Genomic DNA, 12,165 nt, shown 5'->3' on the forward strand with positions numbered 1-12,165 from the left:
GTGGAAGTATTAATTATTGATTGTGATGTCACAATTGGGCCAGAATCTGAATGGCTCGCTTACAAACGGAGGGGCAGCTCACAATTTTTTTTTTTATTGTTTTTTAAAATTAATTGCACACTTGGTGGGCATATACGTAGTTATTCCAGAGTCTGAATACTACATACTGTGAATACAATGCTATTGAAATATAAATACCTCTTGTTTTTCCCTTTTCTCCTTCTCTTCCTGCTTCACACAAATCACAGTTCTCAGGACTCACCAGAACACAAGCTTTTGACTCCATTACCGAGAAGGCCAGGGAGCTGAAAGTGGGCGGCCACCTTACAAGCTCAAAGCTCAGGGACTGGTTGATATCAAGACAGCGATACTGGGGCACACCCATTCCTGTGGTGCATTGTGGGTCTTGTGGTCCAGTTACTGTGCCCGAGGAGCATTTACCAGTAACGTTGCCAAAGCTACCATGTCTCTCCGGAAAGGGGGCTTCGCCGCTGGCGGCTGCCCATGATTGGGTCAATTGCAAATGCCCAAGGTAAGATTATTTTGATGCGATATAGAAATCCTGCAGTTTTGAATATATTGTCAGGGAACAAAATCTAGATTTATTTTTAATAATGCAGTGCAAAAACAGACAGAGGCATGCGAATGAGATGTTGTCGAAACAGCCAGGTCTGATTGTCAGCTGTAGCTCATTACCTGAGATCAAAACTTGCTTACGTAATGTGTTTTTGTACAGCACGGAGGTCATAAGTTCTCCAGCTGCAAGGTGCATCACTTACAATTAATGACCACATTAAGTGGTAGTAGAGGGGAGTAATTTTTGCAAAGACAGCTAATTGGTATAATTGTAGCTAAAATCTTGGTTTTGCACCTCCATTGCTTCTTTTAGGTTTGTTTTTTATTAAAATATAGCATTCTGGGAATTGATATTGCACATTTTTAACACAGTTTATAGTGGCTCATCACAAAACATAAAGCTGCAAAAAAAAAATTTTGAACCTGTGAGTTTTTTGATAGTCATTAGGTCCTCTAAGATTAGCAATGGGAAGTGCACCAAATGGGAAATTCTCCCAGAAAACAAAAACAAAACTTACATAACATATTGTAGCTGTCAATATTTTTTAATTGCTTCCACCTTTTAAAGCTTCACAGCAGTTCGGCTCCCTTGAACTCTTGAAGTCTTTTTAAGTCAGATCAAGACTCTCCAGGTCCTGCTGACGTGCAAGCAGGCAAGATAGCAAGACAAGCAGCCTCTGAATCACCATCACCCCATTGAGTAGAATCACATTATCAGATCAGTGGCTTTGCTCAAATGTGTCATATTGCAAATTGAAAGCAGAAAGGGTAGATAGAGAGGATGTTACTTGCTTTTGATGGAACATTGCAGAAAGCGAGGCTGTATGATTTTGTTTGCAGGATGAAAACAGACACATGTTGCTATATTACTGTATTTTGTCTTGACAAAATGAGGACTGGTGGTCCCTTTATTAGCATAGGGAGCTTCTAGTGGGAGCCTACTAATTTTGAAATCATTATGCTTTTGTTTCTACGGAGCCCCTCTGGCGTGCTAAACTGTGGGTACAGATAACTAAACTGTGGGTACAGATGACTAAACTGTGGGTACAGATGACTAAACTGTGGGTACAGATGACTAAACTGCGGGTACAGATTGCTAAACTGCGGGAACAGATTGCTAAACTGCGGGAACAGATTGCTAAACTGCGGGAACAGATTGCTAAACTGCGGGAACAGATTGCTAAACTGCGGGAACAGATTGCTAAACTGCGGGAACAGATTGCTAAACTGCGGGAACAGATTGCTAAACTGCGGGTACAGATTGCTAAACTGCGGGTACAGATTGCTAAACTGCGGGAACCGATTGCTAAACTGCGGGAACCGATTGCTAAACTGCGGGAACCGATTGCTAAACTGCGGGAACCGATTGCTAAACTGCGGGAACCGATTGCTAAACTGCGGGTACAGATTGCTAAACTGCGGGTACAGATTAGAAAAACCAAAATCATACCATGGCACCAGAGGGGCTCCGTATGTTTCTGATTGGGTTTTGGAAAAAAGAAAAAGAAAAAAGATGAGAGAAGCATGAGATGATGACACAATGTAGTTTACATATGGCGACTTTTGAGTGAAATTTTATGTACGCACTTCTCGTGGCTGTGAATGAACTCCGTGTTTGAAAAACCTGAAAATCCAGATTGATTTGAAGCGCGGTGATGGGAATTTCTGGCTCAATAAAACTAATCACCGCCATGGCACCATGTTGATTAAAACAATGGCCCATTCAGTCGTAGATGGCACAAGTCATCAGATTGTGTTCACAAGCTTCCACAAAGCCACAAGAATTCCTCCCATCAGATGTGATTGATGGCCGTAATCGCGAAGGCGCTGTTATCGTCTCACTCCCCATCTCCCCTCCGTTGTTAAGTGTCGGTGGAAATTTGTTCCCTTCACTCGTCGAGCATGTCCAATTAAAGTTTGAGTGGAACGCAGAAGAACACAGTGATGAGAGCTGGGCGCCTGGGATGGAGCTTCATCTGTCCTTGAGGAAGTCATATCCTGTGTCCTCATCACGTCTTCAACTCTCTGCAGCTCTGTGAGGTGGCCTGCTAACTGAACCCTGGCTCGGCTTAGCCAGGTAAAGACAAGCTACGTTGGTACCACTTTGACAGATGAGGATGGAACAAATGGAGACTCACAGTCCAGTGGGCTGCTGACTCGTCCTCTTCATCTGTTTTCAGACCTTTTGACTCCCACCCCCCACCTTGTAGCCTACATGTAACAAAACATAGTTTGCTAAAATATAAAGTGAATTTCACCTCAGTGGAATAAATAAAGCGGATTTGTGGGGGGTTTTCAAGGTTCAAAGCAGGATCACAATTGTGTGTGTCATCTAAGCTGATCTTTAGAAGTCTGTACCAGCTGTCTGTCCAGTCACCACATTCCGGCCTCTGATTGTCCAGTCTGGTGTGAGGCGAAAATGTGCCAAATCTCCCACACTCAGAAAACCTTTCTAATGTATCTGCGTCTGTTTGGATTCTTCGGTGATAGCCTTGGCATGGCTTCCCTCTTTTCATTTTCGTGAAATAACACCTGACTTCCAAATATTAACCTTGTTACGCGTTAGTCTTGTTGCTAGGCAACTTCATGGGCTTATTTCATCATCACCGTCTGCCTTGCTATATAGACTAATATGGTGGATGCACAAGGGGGTTTGGCTTTGTGTGTGTCATAAGTGATTTTGTTTGAGTAAAATGTTGCACCGGAAAATACATCAAGAAAGCTGCGTCTATTTTTTCTTTTTTGTGTGCAGTCTGGGACATTTTTAAACTCTACCGAGACTCATTACGAAGTGATAAACAGATGACTTCACTGTTCCACATCCTGATTTAAATAAATGTAAACAACTGCAACCGTTTTCCTGCTTATTTTTTAAAATCTTCTCCCATCCTCTGTCAAATGCTATGTTGGAAATTCAGTCCACGGAGCGAGCAAATACGGTTTGGCTGGGGTAAAACAGGGCACAAGGTGACATTTCCAACACAAATACATGATCATTCCCTTGTTAGCACAGCCTGCTTGTCAGGGCATGGGACCAATGTTTCAGTGCCAGTTTGCTTTCAACTGTGCTTGTCTACAGAGATGGAGGCAACCTCACACTCACACAGTTATCACATAGAAATGCCATTTCAAACAAACTAGGGTTCGCTCATCTGTTGGCTTTCTAATTTACAAACTTAATATTGATCTTGTCACACATTACTGTCTTTTTTTTGTGGCTCTCGTTTCAGATGCAACGGCCCAGCAAAAAGGGAGACTGACACCATGGATACATTTGTTGACTCAGCCTGGTATTACTTTCGTTACATCGACCCTCATAACACAGACAGGTATGTTTCACTAAAAATTGGAGGCCAGTCACAGTACGAGGCTTACTTTGATTTTTGTCTGTATTTCTACCCAATTGTTATTCAAACTCATAATACTTGGAAACACATTTTTTGTTGAGTTAGGTCTTTTAACTAATTTTTGGGTGCAGAATCCCAAACAGATTTCAGTTTTTCTCTTATCATGTCACATTTTAGCGATAGTACTGACCTATAGGGAGCTTCACACCATAAACTGTACAAACTAGTTACTATGTAGCTGTGGATAAGTCCAATCGTCAACAGCTCTTCTTACTACAGCCAATCAGTGGAATTTTGCTTATCTGGAGAACAAGATGTGCTAGGAAAAAAAACCTGAATGCAATTTTAGTTTCTAATCAGCATAACTCAACAGAACACCCCCCCCCCCCAGATTGTTCTCCAATATAATTTAGTTTGAGTAAAACTTATTATAAAACACCAGTAGGTGACAACTTTCAGATGTTTTTAAACTTCGATTAAGACATCTTAACAGTTTTTGTTTTTTTAAACCGAGCAAAACAGGTAGAAAGGGGCATTAAGTCGAATCGCCTTCATCAAGATGCTATTTACCCTTTAGTTGTTTTTTTTTAAAAATGTAATAATTATGAATGTGAAAATGTTACCTCAAATCACTTGTGCAGTTTATAATGTTTTTTGGGGTAAATTAAATTTTTTAGCATTTCTTATGAAAAAAAATTGACGTGTCCCACAATGCATTTTTATGTTTAACCATTTTAGAAACAGTAATGTGATTCAGTCCATTTGTACACTACTACAATCACAATACTAAAAAACAAATGTTTCTCATAGTGTCAGAAATAATGATGGAGCTCTTTGAGGCAGCACTTAATAAAGCTGTGCAGATCCACCTAAAATAATTATATGGAAGTGTATGTATCCTTACACACATGATTGTCTAATATCACCCACTCTCCCACTTAGCTATTTCAAGCATGCATATTATAGCCTGTGTGGATATTCCGCCACCCACTTACACGCGCACATCCACACTAAACACACTCAACACACATACACACGCGCACACAAATCCGTACAAAGTTGAACTCTCTGCCCATAGGGATTATGGAGCCCCGGTTGTCACTTGCTGGGATGTTGGTGATGCCCTAAGCTTAACAAAACAGATTTTTCTTTCCCCTAGCTTCTCGGCAGAGTCGGAAAGCGGTTTTAAAAGGAGTTTGCGGGGGACTTCCCATCCCATCACTTTTTTTTTTTTTTAGCGGGGCAGATTATGGCATAACAGAAAAAGCAATTACTCTATTTGTGTATTACAGTCGGCCTGCTGAGTCTTACGTGCACGGAAGTGATGAAAAGTAGGACGCCGAGCATGCTGAGAGAAGCAAGCAGGAAGGGAGGAAACAGAAGTGTGTTTTGTGATGTGTTAGAGGAGCGTTGGCCTGATGCCAAGTCACAGGCCAAATTATTTTCAGCCTTGCGAGTTCATAACTTTATCCCATGGTTCAATTATCACCAGTCGCCAGAGACGGGAGGGAGAGAGGCAGAGAGGTGTGGAGGAGGGTAATTACCACAGCCATGTGTGACACATGCTGTAGATAGCGCTCTGCTGACCATCAAGCCTTAAAGCTAGCCACATGCAGTCCTCACGTGCGTCATATCTTTCTCCACAATCGCTTTTCTGCTAATAAGATGGGTGGTGGAAGACTCATCAAAGCTGGGACGAAAAACACACCACATCATCGGATTCTGTGTATCTAGTAAAACAGCGTTTTGCACCTCACACAAAATTTTCACTATATTGTGTTGTTCCACACAGAAAAAAAAGTGTGTTTGATATTAATTCATTCACTTCCAGCCATTTTCACTGAAACAATCCCGTTCGCTCCTGGCTGTTTTACTGGATTTTGACTGATTTTGCAAGGCCCACAGAATATTGTGTTCTATTGCTATAAAAACATGGAACCTACCAAAAGAAAGATTAGAGTCTCTTCTTTCATCAGGAAACAAAGTAAATTTCTATCTGTTTCCGTTTTGCAGCAATTAGCATTAGAATTATTCACAAATATGTTTAGAACTGTGGGTAAATTAGCTTTTTGCAACATGGCCCTGGTTGATCTCTTTTGCTCTGGTGGCCGTTTTTTTTTTGGTAATAACTACCATTTCCTCAACCCTTCTCTGCAGTTGAGAGGCTGCATCAAAGCCTTCTGTATCCTCTAGCATAAAAACATTTGTAAATATGTCTTTGGGACATTTAAAACATTTAAAATAGAATGTATGTATACGTTTTGGGGAGCAAATTAGTTAAAAGAAACAGAACTCTCTCCCTTATCCATTCTGGGTTACATCACACTGGCGCTCACGTGAAATATTTATAAACCTTACCTGTGCCTCCTCCTTGTTCATGAGTTTCATTGTGAATTTTTGTAGTTCACTCACGAGATAAGTAAAGTGTGAGTTAGTCATATGCGTTACATAAAAAAGATGTTGTTCACTTCTCCCAGGTTTAATCGTAACACCCACAACAAAAATCTTTTTTCTTTTCTTTTTGTGCTTCTCTCAATCTTATCTTAAGGCCTTTTGAGCGCCACCTAGTGGACCACTGGATGCCTGTGGATGTGTACATCGGAGGAAAAGAGCACGCCGTCATGCATTTGTATTACGCTCGCTTCCTCTGTCACTTCTGCAAGGACCAGGGGCTTGTGGCGCACAGGTCGGCTTTCTTGTTCAATGTCAGCTCTGTTAGTGTGCACATAATTTGTACACGAATGTGCCATCCTTTTTCTTTTTCTTTTTTTTCTTTTTTTTTTTACAGGGAGCCTTTCAGAAAGCTACTTGTCCAGGGTCTGATCAAAGGCCAGACTTTCAGACGAGCAGACAGCGGCCAATACCTAAAGAGAGAAGAGATAGACTTCACAGGTGCATGTAGACTGAATCTGACGCATAGAGAATGTAATTTTGTCAGAAGAAGCTGCTTAAAATTAACAGATACTGGCTCAAAAGCAGTAAGGATGCAGTAATTGCAGTATTTGTCCTTTTTTGTTGTTGTTTGTTGCAATGTCATTTGCTTGAATGCTTTCAAAAGTCCAAGGATAGAAGAGTGCCTTACAGAGAGGGAAGGTCTTACATGCATGTCAGCAACGATACTCTCAATAGATTTGCTTGTAGCGAATTAGTCAGTTTCAGTACTCACACAAATGCTTTTGCTCCAACTTCTTTAATTAATTTATTAGTTGATGAGTTATTTAAATTGTTTGTTTGTTTGTATTGTAAAGACAATTTTTGAGTTGATTTAAGTATATTCAGTCACTTTTCCATGAGTGAAACCAGGTTTGTCAGAGAATTAAATGTCTTATCTCAATGTGATAAGAAAATAGTTGAAGGCTAATACCTACAGTGGAGAAATTGCCACATTGTCACTGACCTTCTACTCCTCCTGCCTGTTAGAAAAAGAGCCAGTGGCGTTAGGAGGCGGCCGTGTGGAGGTGACATGGGAGAAAATGAGCAAATCTAAACACAATGGTCTGGACCCCCAGGAGGTGGTGCAACAGTACGGTGTGGACACAGTGCGACTCTACATCCTTTATGCCGCCCCACCTGAACAGGACATCCTCTGGAATCTTAAACGTGAGAAGATTGGCTGCTGGATATTTGTTTGTTTCCAGGCAAATGAATGTAATCCTGACATGAAATTAACCCCCCCTCCCAGAGGATGCTCTTCCTGGGGTCTTACGTTGGCAGTGCAGACTGTGGCAGCTTGTGACCAAGCTGCGAGGCGCTCGGCAACTCTGTGACGTCCCGAACCCCTCCTTGCTGAAAAAGAAAGAGCTGGCAGAGGCCAGGAAGATCTGGGGGAACAAGAACTACGCAATTCAAGAGGTAGTGACAGTTGTCACCAGTAGGGGTCAGTAGTTAGCCTGATTTCAAAGTGTCAGCGTTCATGTCCATCCTACTTTGCCAAGAGGAATGATTCACCCACTGCTTCTCTCACCTTTGTATGTTTTGACTTCAAGTCCACCACAAGATGAGTTATCATGCTAACATGCTATGACAAGATTAATATGCCAATCATGACATGCCTGTGCAGCCTGATCGTCCATTCTGTACTGAAACCCCCGGAGTACAGGGGAGGAGGGAGGACTGGATAGAAATTGATTTAAAACCTACTCAGTGGCTCCCACACTTTATAAATAGATGTCCATTCCTGCCAGGTTGGATTTTCTTTCTCCGCCCCTCAAGGCTGCAGCTTTTATAGGACATCAGGCCTGTTAGCCTTAAGCGCTCAAAGCCAAGGCTGTGCTTTGATTCACCCCTCGGAAAAAGCCTCAGTGATCAGCCCCTTCCCCAAAGGGGTTTCTCCTCCCAGTGGGTTAAGCTGGGAATTATTGACCTACTCAGGGCTGAGTATCTTCAGCGGGCAATAACAGGCTGGAGGTGCGTCCTTGGGGCATGTTGTTTTCTCTTCAGAGGCAGCATCAATCCCCAGTCAAGTAAATGACTGATGATGGGACTAATTTAAAACAGGAACATAACACCACTGACTATAAACGTTTGACTAACTGACCGTTCATCTGTTTTTTTAAATGTATTTATTTTTATCCATGTGTTGTTGTTTTTTATTCTAGGTTACATCCCACTTCACGAAAGACTTCTTGTTCAATGCGGGCATTTCTCGCCTCATGGGACTTACCAATACTTTGAGTGTGAGTGAACACCGTACTGCCTCTTCTGAGTTCAGTGAGCATCACCCTAACTACCATTACATATGTGTCTGTTTCCAGAGTGCAACTGTGAGTGTGGTGCAGCACAGTCTGGAGTTTGAGGAAGCTCTAGCCACACTGATTATGATGACCGCACCAATGGCACCTCACCTGGCTTCTGAACTTTGGGCAGGTGGGTCTGTATAAAAAAAATTATCCCTCCACCAAATTATTGGGTCACTTATTTAATTTGTTTGGTTGAATGTAAATAGAGAATAATAGAATGAATGGATAATTTCTCCCAATCATGCAAGCTTAACATTTCAATGAAGCCTTAAATAGCCTGGTAATTAATAAACATACACGAGTATGGAGCACGACACCCTATAATGGAATAAGTTCTTGAAAATGTAATCAAATTTACTTAACGTGATCAAAAATGTAATAAAACACAATAATGTAATAATAAATTCTGACTTGATATTGTACTAAAGTTTTTACCGAGAATGTACAAGCTTATTAAATTTTTAGGTGACCCCCTTTCAAAACTGCTAATATAAATGAACAGGGAGAGGAGCCTTTTCATTGAATCTCTCTCTCTGCCTTGAATAAAATAAAAAATAAAAGGTTGTGTTCTTGTATTCCTCATCTCCATGCAGCTTAAGGACGTGTTACGTTTTTGCTAGATAGCTACTTCTGCTGGAATAGAATTCCTCAACTTGGCATTGCAAGTTATACAGTTAGGACGCTGACTCCCACAAATCAACTCAGTTGTATAGTTATAGAGCACTTAAAAAAAACACAGCTGTTTTCTTCAGATGGAACCCAGGGGCAGCAGATACAATGAAAACAGCAGATGCCCCATTATTGAACCCTGGGGAACACCATACCTTCCGTTATACATGTGAACTCAAATTGCACATATTCATCCGAACCCTTTTTTTTTTTCTCTACACAGTATGAAGGGATTACAATAAAATTTTTACATACGGTAAATGTTTCAAAGTTGACTACAAGTTTTTCATGATCAATTTTGGGGAAAAAATGACCCACCTGAAAATGTGATGAATTACCAATGATGCAATAAAGAATTAAGTTTTCGATAACACTTAAAGAATGATAATGTACAATATCAGTCAGGATTTATTTTTTTTATTACATTGCCGATATTATTACATTGATTGGGTTTTATTACATTTTTAATAGATTTAAGTGCAAAAAAAATCGCCTCACTGTTTTTGGATGTCCGCGCTTTACTTACTGCGATTGGTAGGTTTTTAAATTATCTTGAGTTAGCAATTTTCAGTTTTTTATTTTTTTCCTGTCATAGCTCAAACATGGGGTTAGCACATCATGCAGTAAGAGGAAGTGTTGACACGGCTCCTTCTTTTTATACACAAGAATGATGTAACCATCTGTCGTCAAATATCTGATTCTGTGGTCGAGTTCACCTAAAATACATTGTGTCCTTCTAATGAAAGCCATGCTGTGATCGATTGGCCCAGTGTAGAAAACAAACAGTTGGAAGGAAGACTGAGCGTCATCTTTGGTTCCTCACGTGGCCGCTTCCCTCTCCCTATCAAGGACAACATCCTATCATTGTGCACAACACACGTACACAGCATTTCTGAACACAACTTTAGAAAATATTTTCTTCAGTACAGTTTGATAGAAGCTGGCTGGAAGGAAAGTGTGCATAGCACATGTTCACCTTTTGTGATTGGAAAAAACTTTTTTTACCAACATAAAATCCCATGTGACGTCTGATAACATGTTGTGCTTTCACTCTCGCTCTCCTTCCTAAACTAAAATATGAAATCTGATGAAGGTTCTTTAAAAGAAAGTTAACTCAATTTAGATTTAATATTAGTGACTAGTGTGTTATTAGATGGTGTCACACTGTTATTGTTCCATCTTGTTCAGGTCTTTGCCAGGTGAACAACCCCATCAGCAGCACTCTCCAGCGGGGTGGCAACGTTTTGTCACAGTCCTGGCCTACTGTGGATCCCGACTACCTGGAAGCGCCTGACTTTGTGGACGTTTCTGTGCGGGTAGGATCACACAGACAAACGTTAATGTGGCTTGTGGCTTTTTTTTACATTGAACCAGATGGTTTTTTTTTGTCATCAGAGAGTCAAACTGTCTCCCTTAATTGTCCTTTTTTGGGGGAAGATGTAGGGTTTTACTTTGGCATCAGCACATTTGTTCCTTTGTTGACATACATCGCTGATGTCACATGCAAACGCATTTGTCCTCTAATCCACCATCATTTCAACTTTCAAAGCTCAAGTCAGTATCCATGAATACATCCACGCTATGTAATTTTAAAAAGAGCCTATGATTAGCTAGTGCGTGTGCATGTCTGAGTGTGTATGTCTGAGTGTGTGTGTATTTATGCGTCTGCATGTCAAGTCTACTTAAAACTAAATAAACAAGTTTGTCAATGAGTAAGAAGCTTGTTTTACAGCTGATTTTGGCTGCTGCCGTACTTTTTTTTTTTTGAGTGTTGTCTTTAATTGCTTTCGAAAGCATTTCCTGCAAATATGTCCACTGTGGGGCCCAAAAGATTATCTCAAATAATCAAAGAATATCCCGGAAAATAATTTACATGGATTAACTGTTGCCCGTGCTAACACTGACAACACAAACACAAGCACTGACACTCACATTTTGATTTAGGCTTACACAAGTGGTCACCATTTTGAAAGTGGCTGCAGATGATAGCAGTATTTAACTCATTCTCTCCCAGCCATTTTCACTGAAGCAACCCCCTTTGCTCCCGGCTGTTTTACTGGATTTTGACTGATTTTGCAAGGCCGGCAAAATATTGTGTTCTATTGCTATAAAAAACATAGAACCAACCAAAAGCAAGATTAGACATTAGAGTCTCTTCTTTCATCAGGAATCTGTTTACGTTTTGCAGCAATTAGCATTAGGATATAGCTAAGTTTCATCATTATTCACAAATTTGTTTAAAACTGGTGAAAACAGCTCGTTGCAACGTGGCCCTGGTTGATCTCTTATACTCTGCTGCCACCTGATGGCCGTTTTTGTAATAACTACCGTTCTTCAAGCGTCTCTCTTCAGTTCAGAGGCTACATCAAAGCCTTCTGTATGCTCTAGCATAAACAAACATAAAAACGTATAAATGCGTTTTTGGGACCATGGTAATATTTAAAATAGAACGTATTTATAAGTTTTTGCGAGAAACTAGTTAATCTTTTGGTTCGTCTCTAGCTGCATTTCTAACCTTCTTTCTTTCTCACATAAACAAACACACAATTGTGATGTGAAATACACACACTCAGCTGACTCGTGGCGCTTCTAAGATGAGATATTTAAGATGAGTGAAATAATGTAAGCCAACTTCCAGCTATTTTACTTGAAAACAATATGTTTTAATGCATTTATATTACGGTTGTTTACTTCATTTTTTTACCTCCCCGTGTGCACAGTGAATATGTATTTGAGCTCATATTGCTGGCTGGTGATGATTTGACTCACAAGAGTCCTCTCTTGTGGGCTTCCTCATCCGCTGCTTATGTCTTCTAATCACATACTTTGGGACG

General features: G+C 40.6%; 1 protein-coding gene across 2 annotated transcripts in view; it reads left to right on the plus strand.

Moving 5' to 3' along the window:
- Positions 1-12,165, plus strand: part of lars2 (leucyl-tRNA synthetase 2, mitochondrial) — a 32,842-nt gene that overhangs the window by 19,483 nt on the left and 1,194 nt on the right. Inside the window, exons 12-20 of one of the 2 annotated variants that reach the window (XM_086079513.1) lie at positions 249-532; positions 3,807-3,905; positions 6,472-6,609; positions 6,712-6,815; positions 7,344-7,523; positions 7,606-7,775; positions 8,522-8,599; positions 8,678-8,789; positions 10,520-10,647. In XM_086079513.1, the coding sequence (XP_085935639.1) occupies positions 249-532; positions 3,807-3,905; positions 6,472-6,609; positions 6,712-6,815; positions 7,344-7,523; positions 7,606-7,775; positions 8,522-8,599; positions 8,678-8,789; positions 10,520-10,647 (1,293 nt within the window). Of the gene's footprint in view, positions 1-248; positions 533-3,806; positions 3,906-6,471; positions 6,610-6,711; positions 6,816-7,343; positions 7,524-7,605; positions 7,776-8,521; positions 8,790-10,519; positions 10,648-12,165 lie in introns of both variants that reach the window. The other variant, XM_086079512.1, reaches the window with a different exon arrangement.

This window comes from Leptonotus elevatus, chromosome 6 (genome assembly GCF_054856555.1).
Source record: "Leptonotus elevatus isolate MCC_2025b chromosome 6, RoL_Lele_1.0, whole genome shotgun sequence".
In the NCBI taxonomy this organism is placed as follows: Eukaryota; Metazoa; Chordata; class Actinopteri; order Syngnathiformes; family Syngnathidae; genus Leptonotus; species Leptonotus elevatus.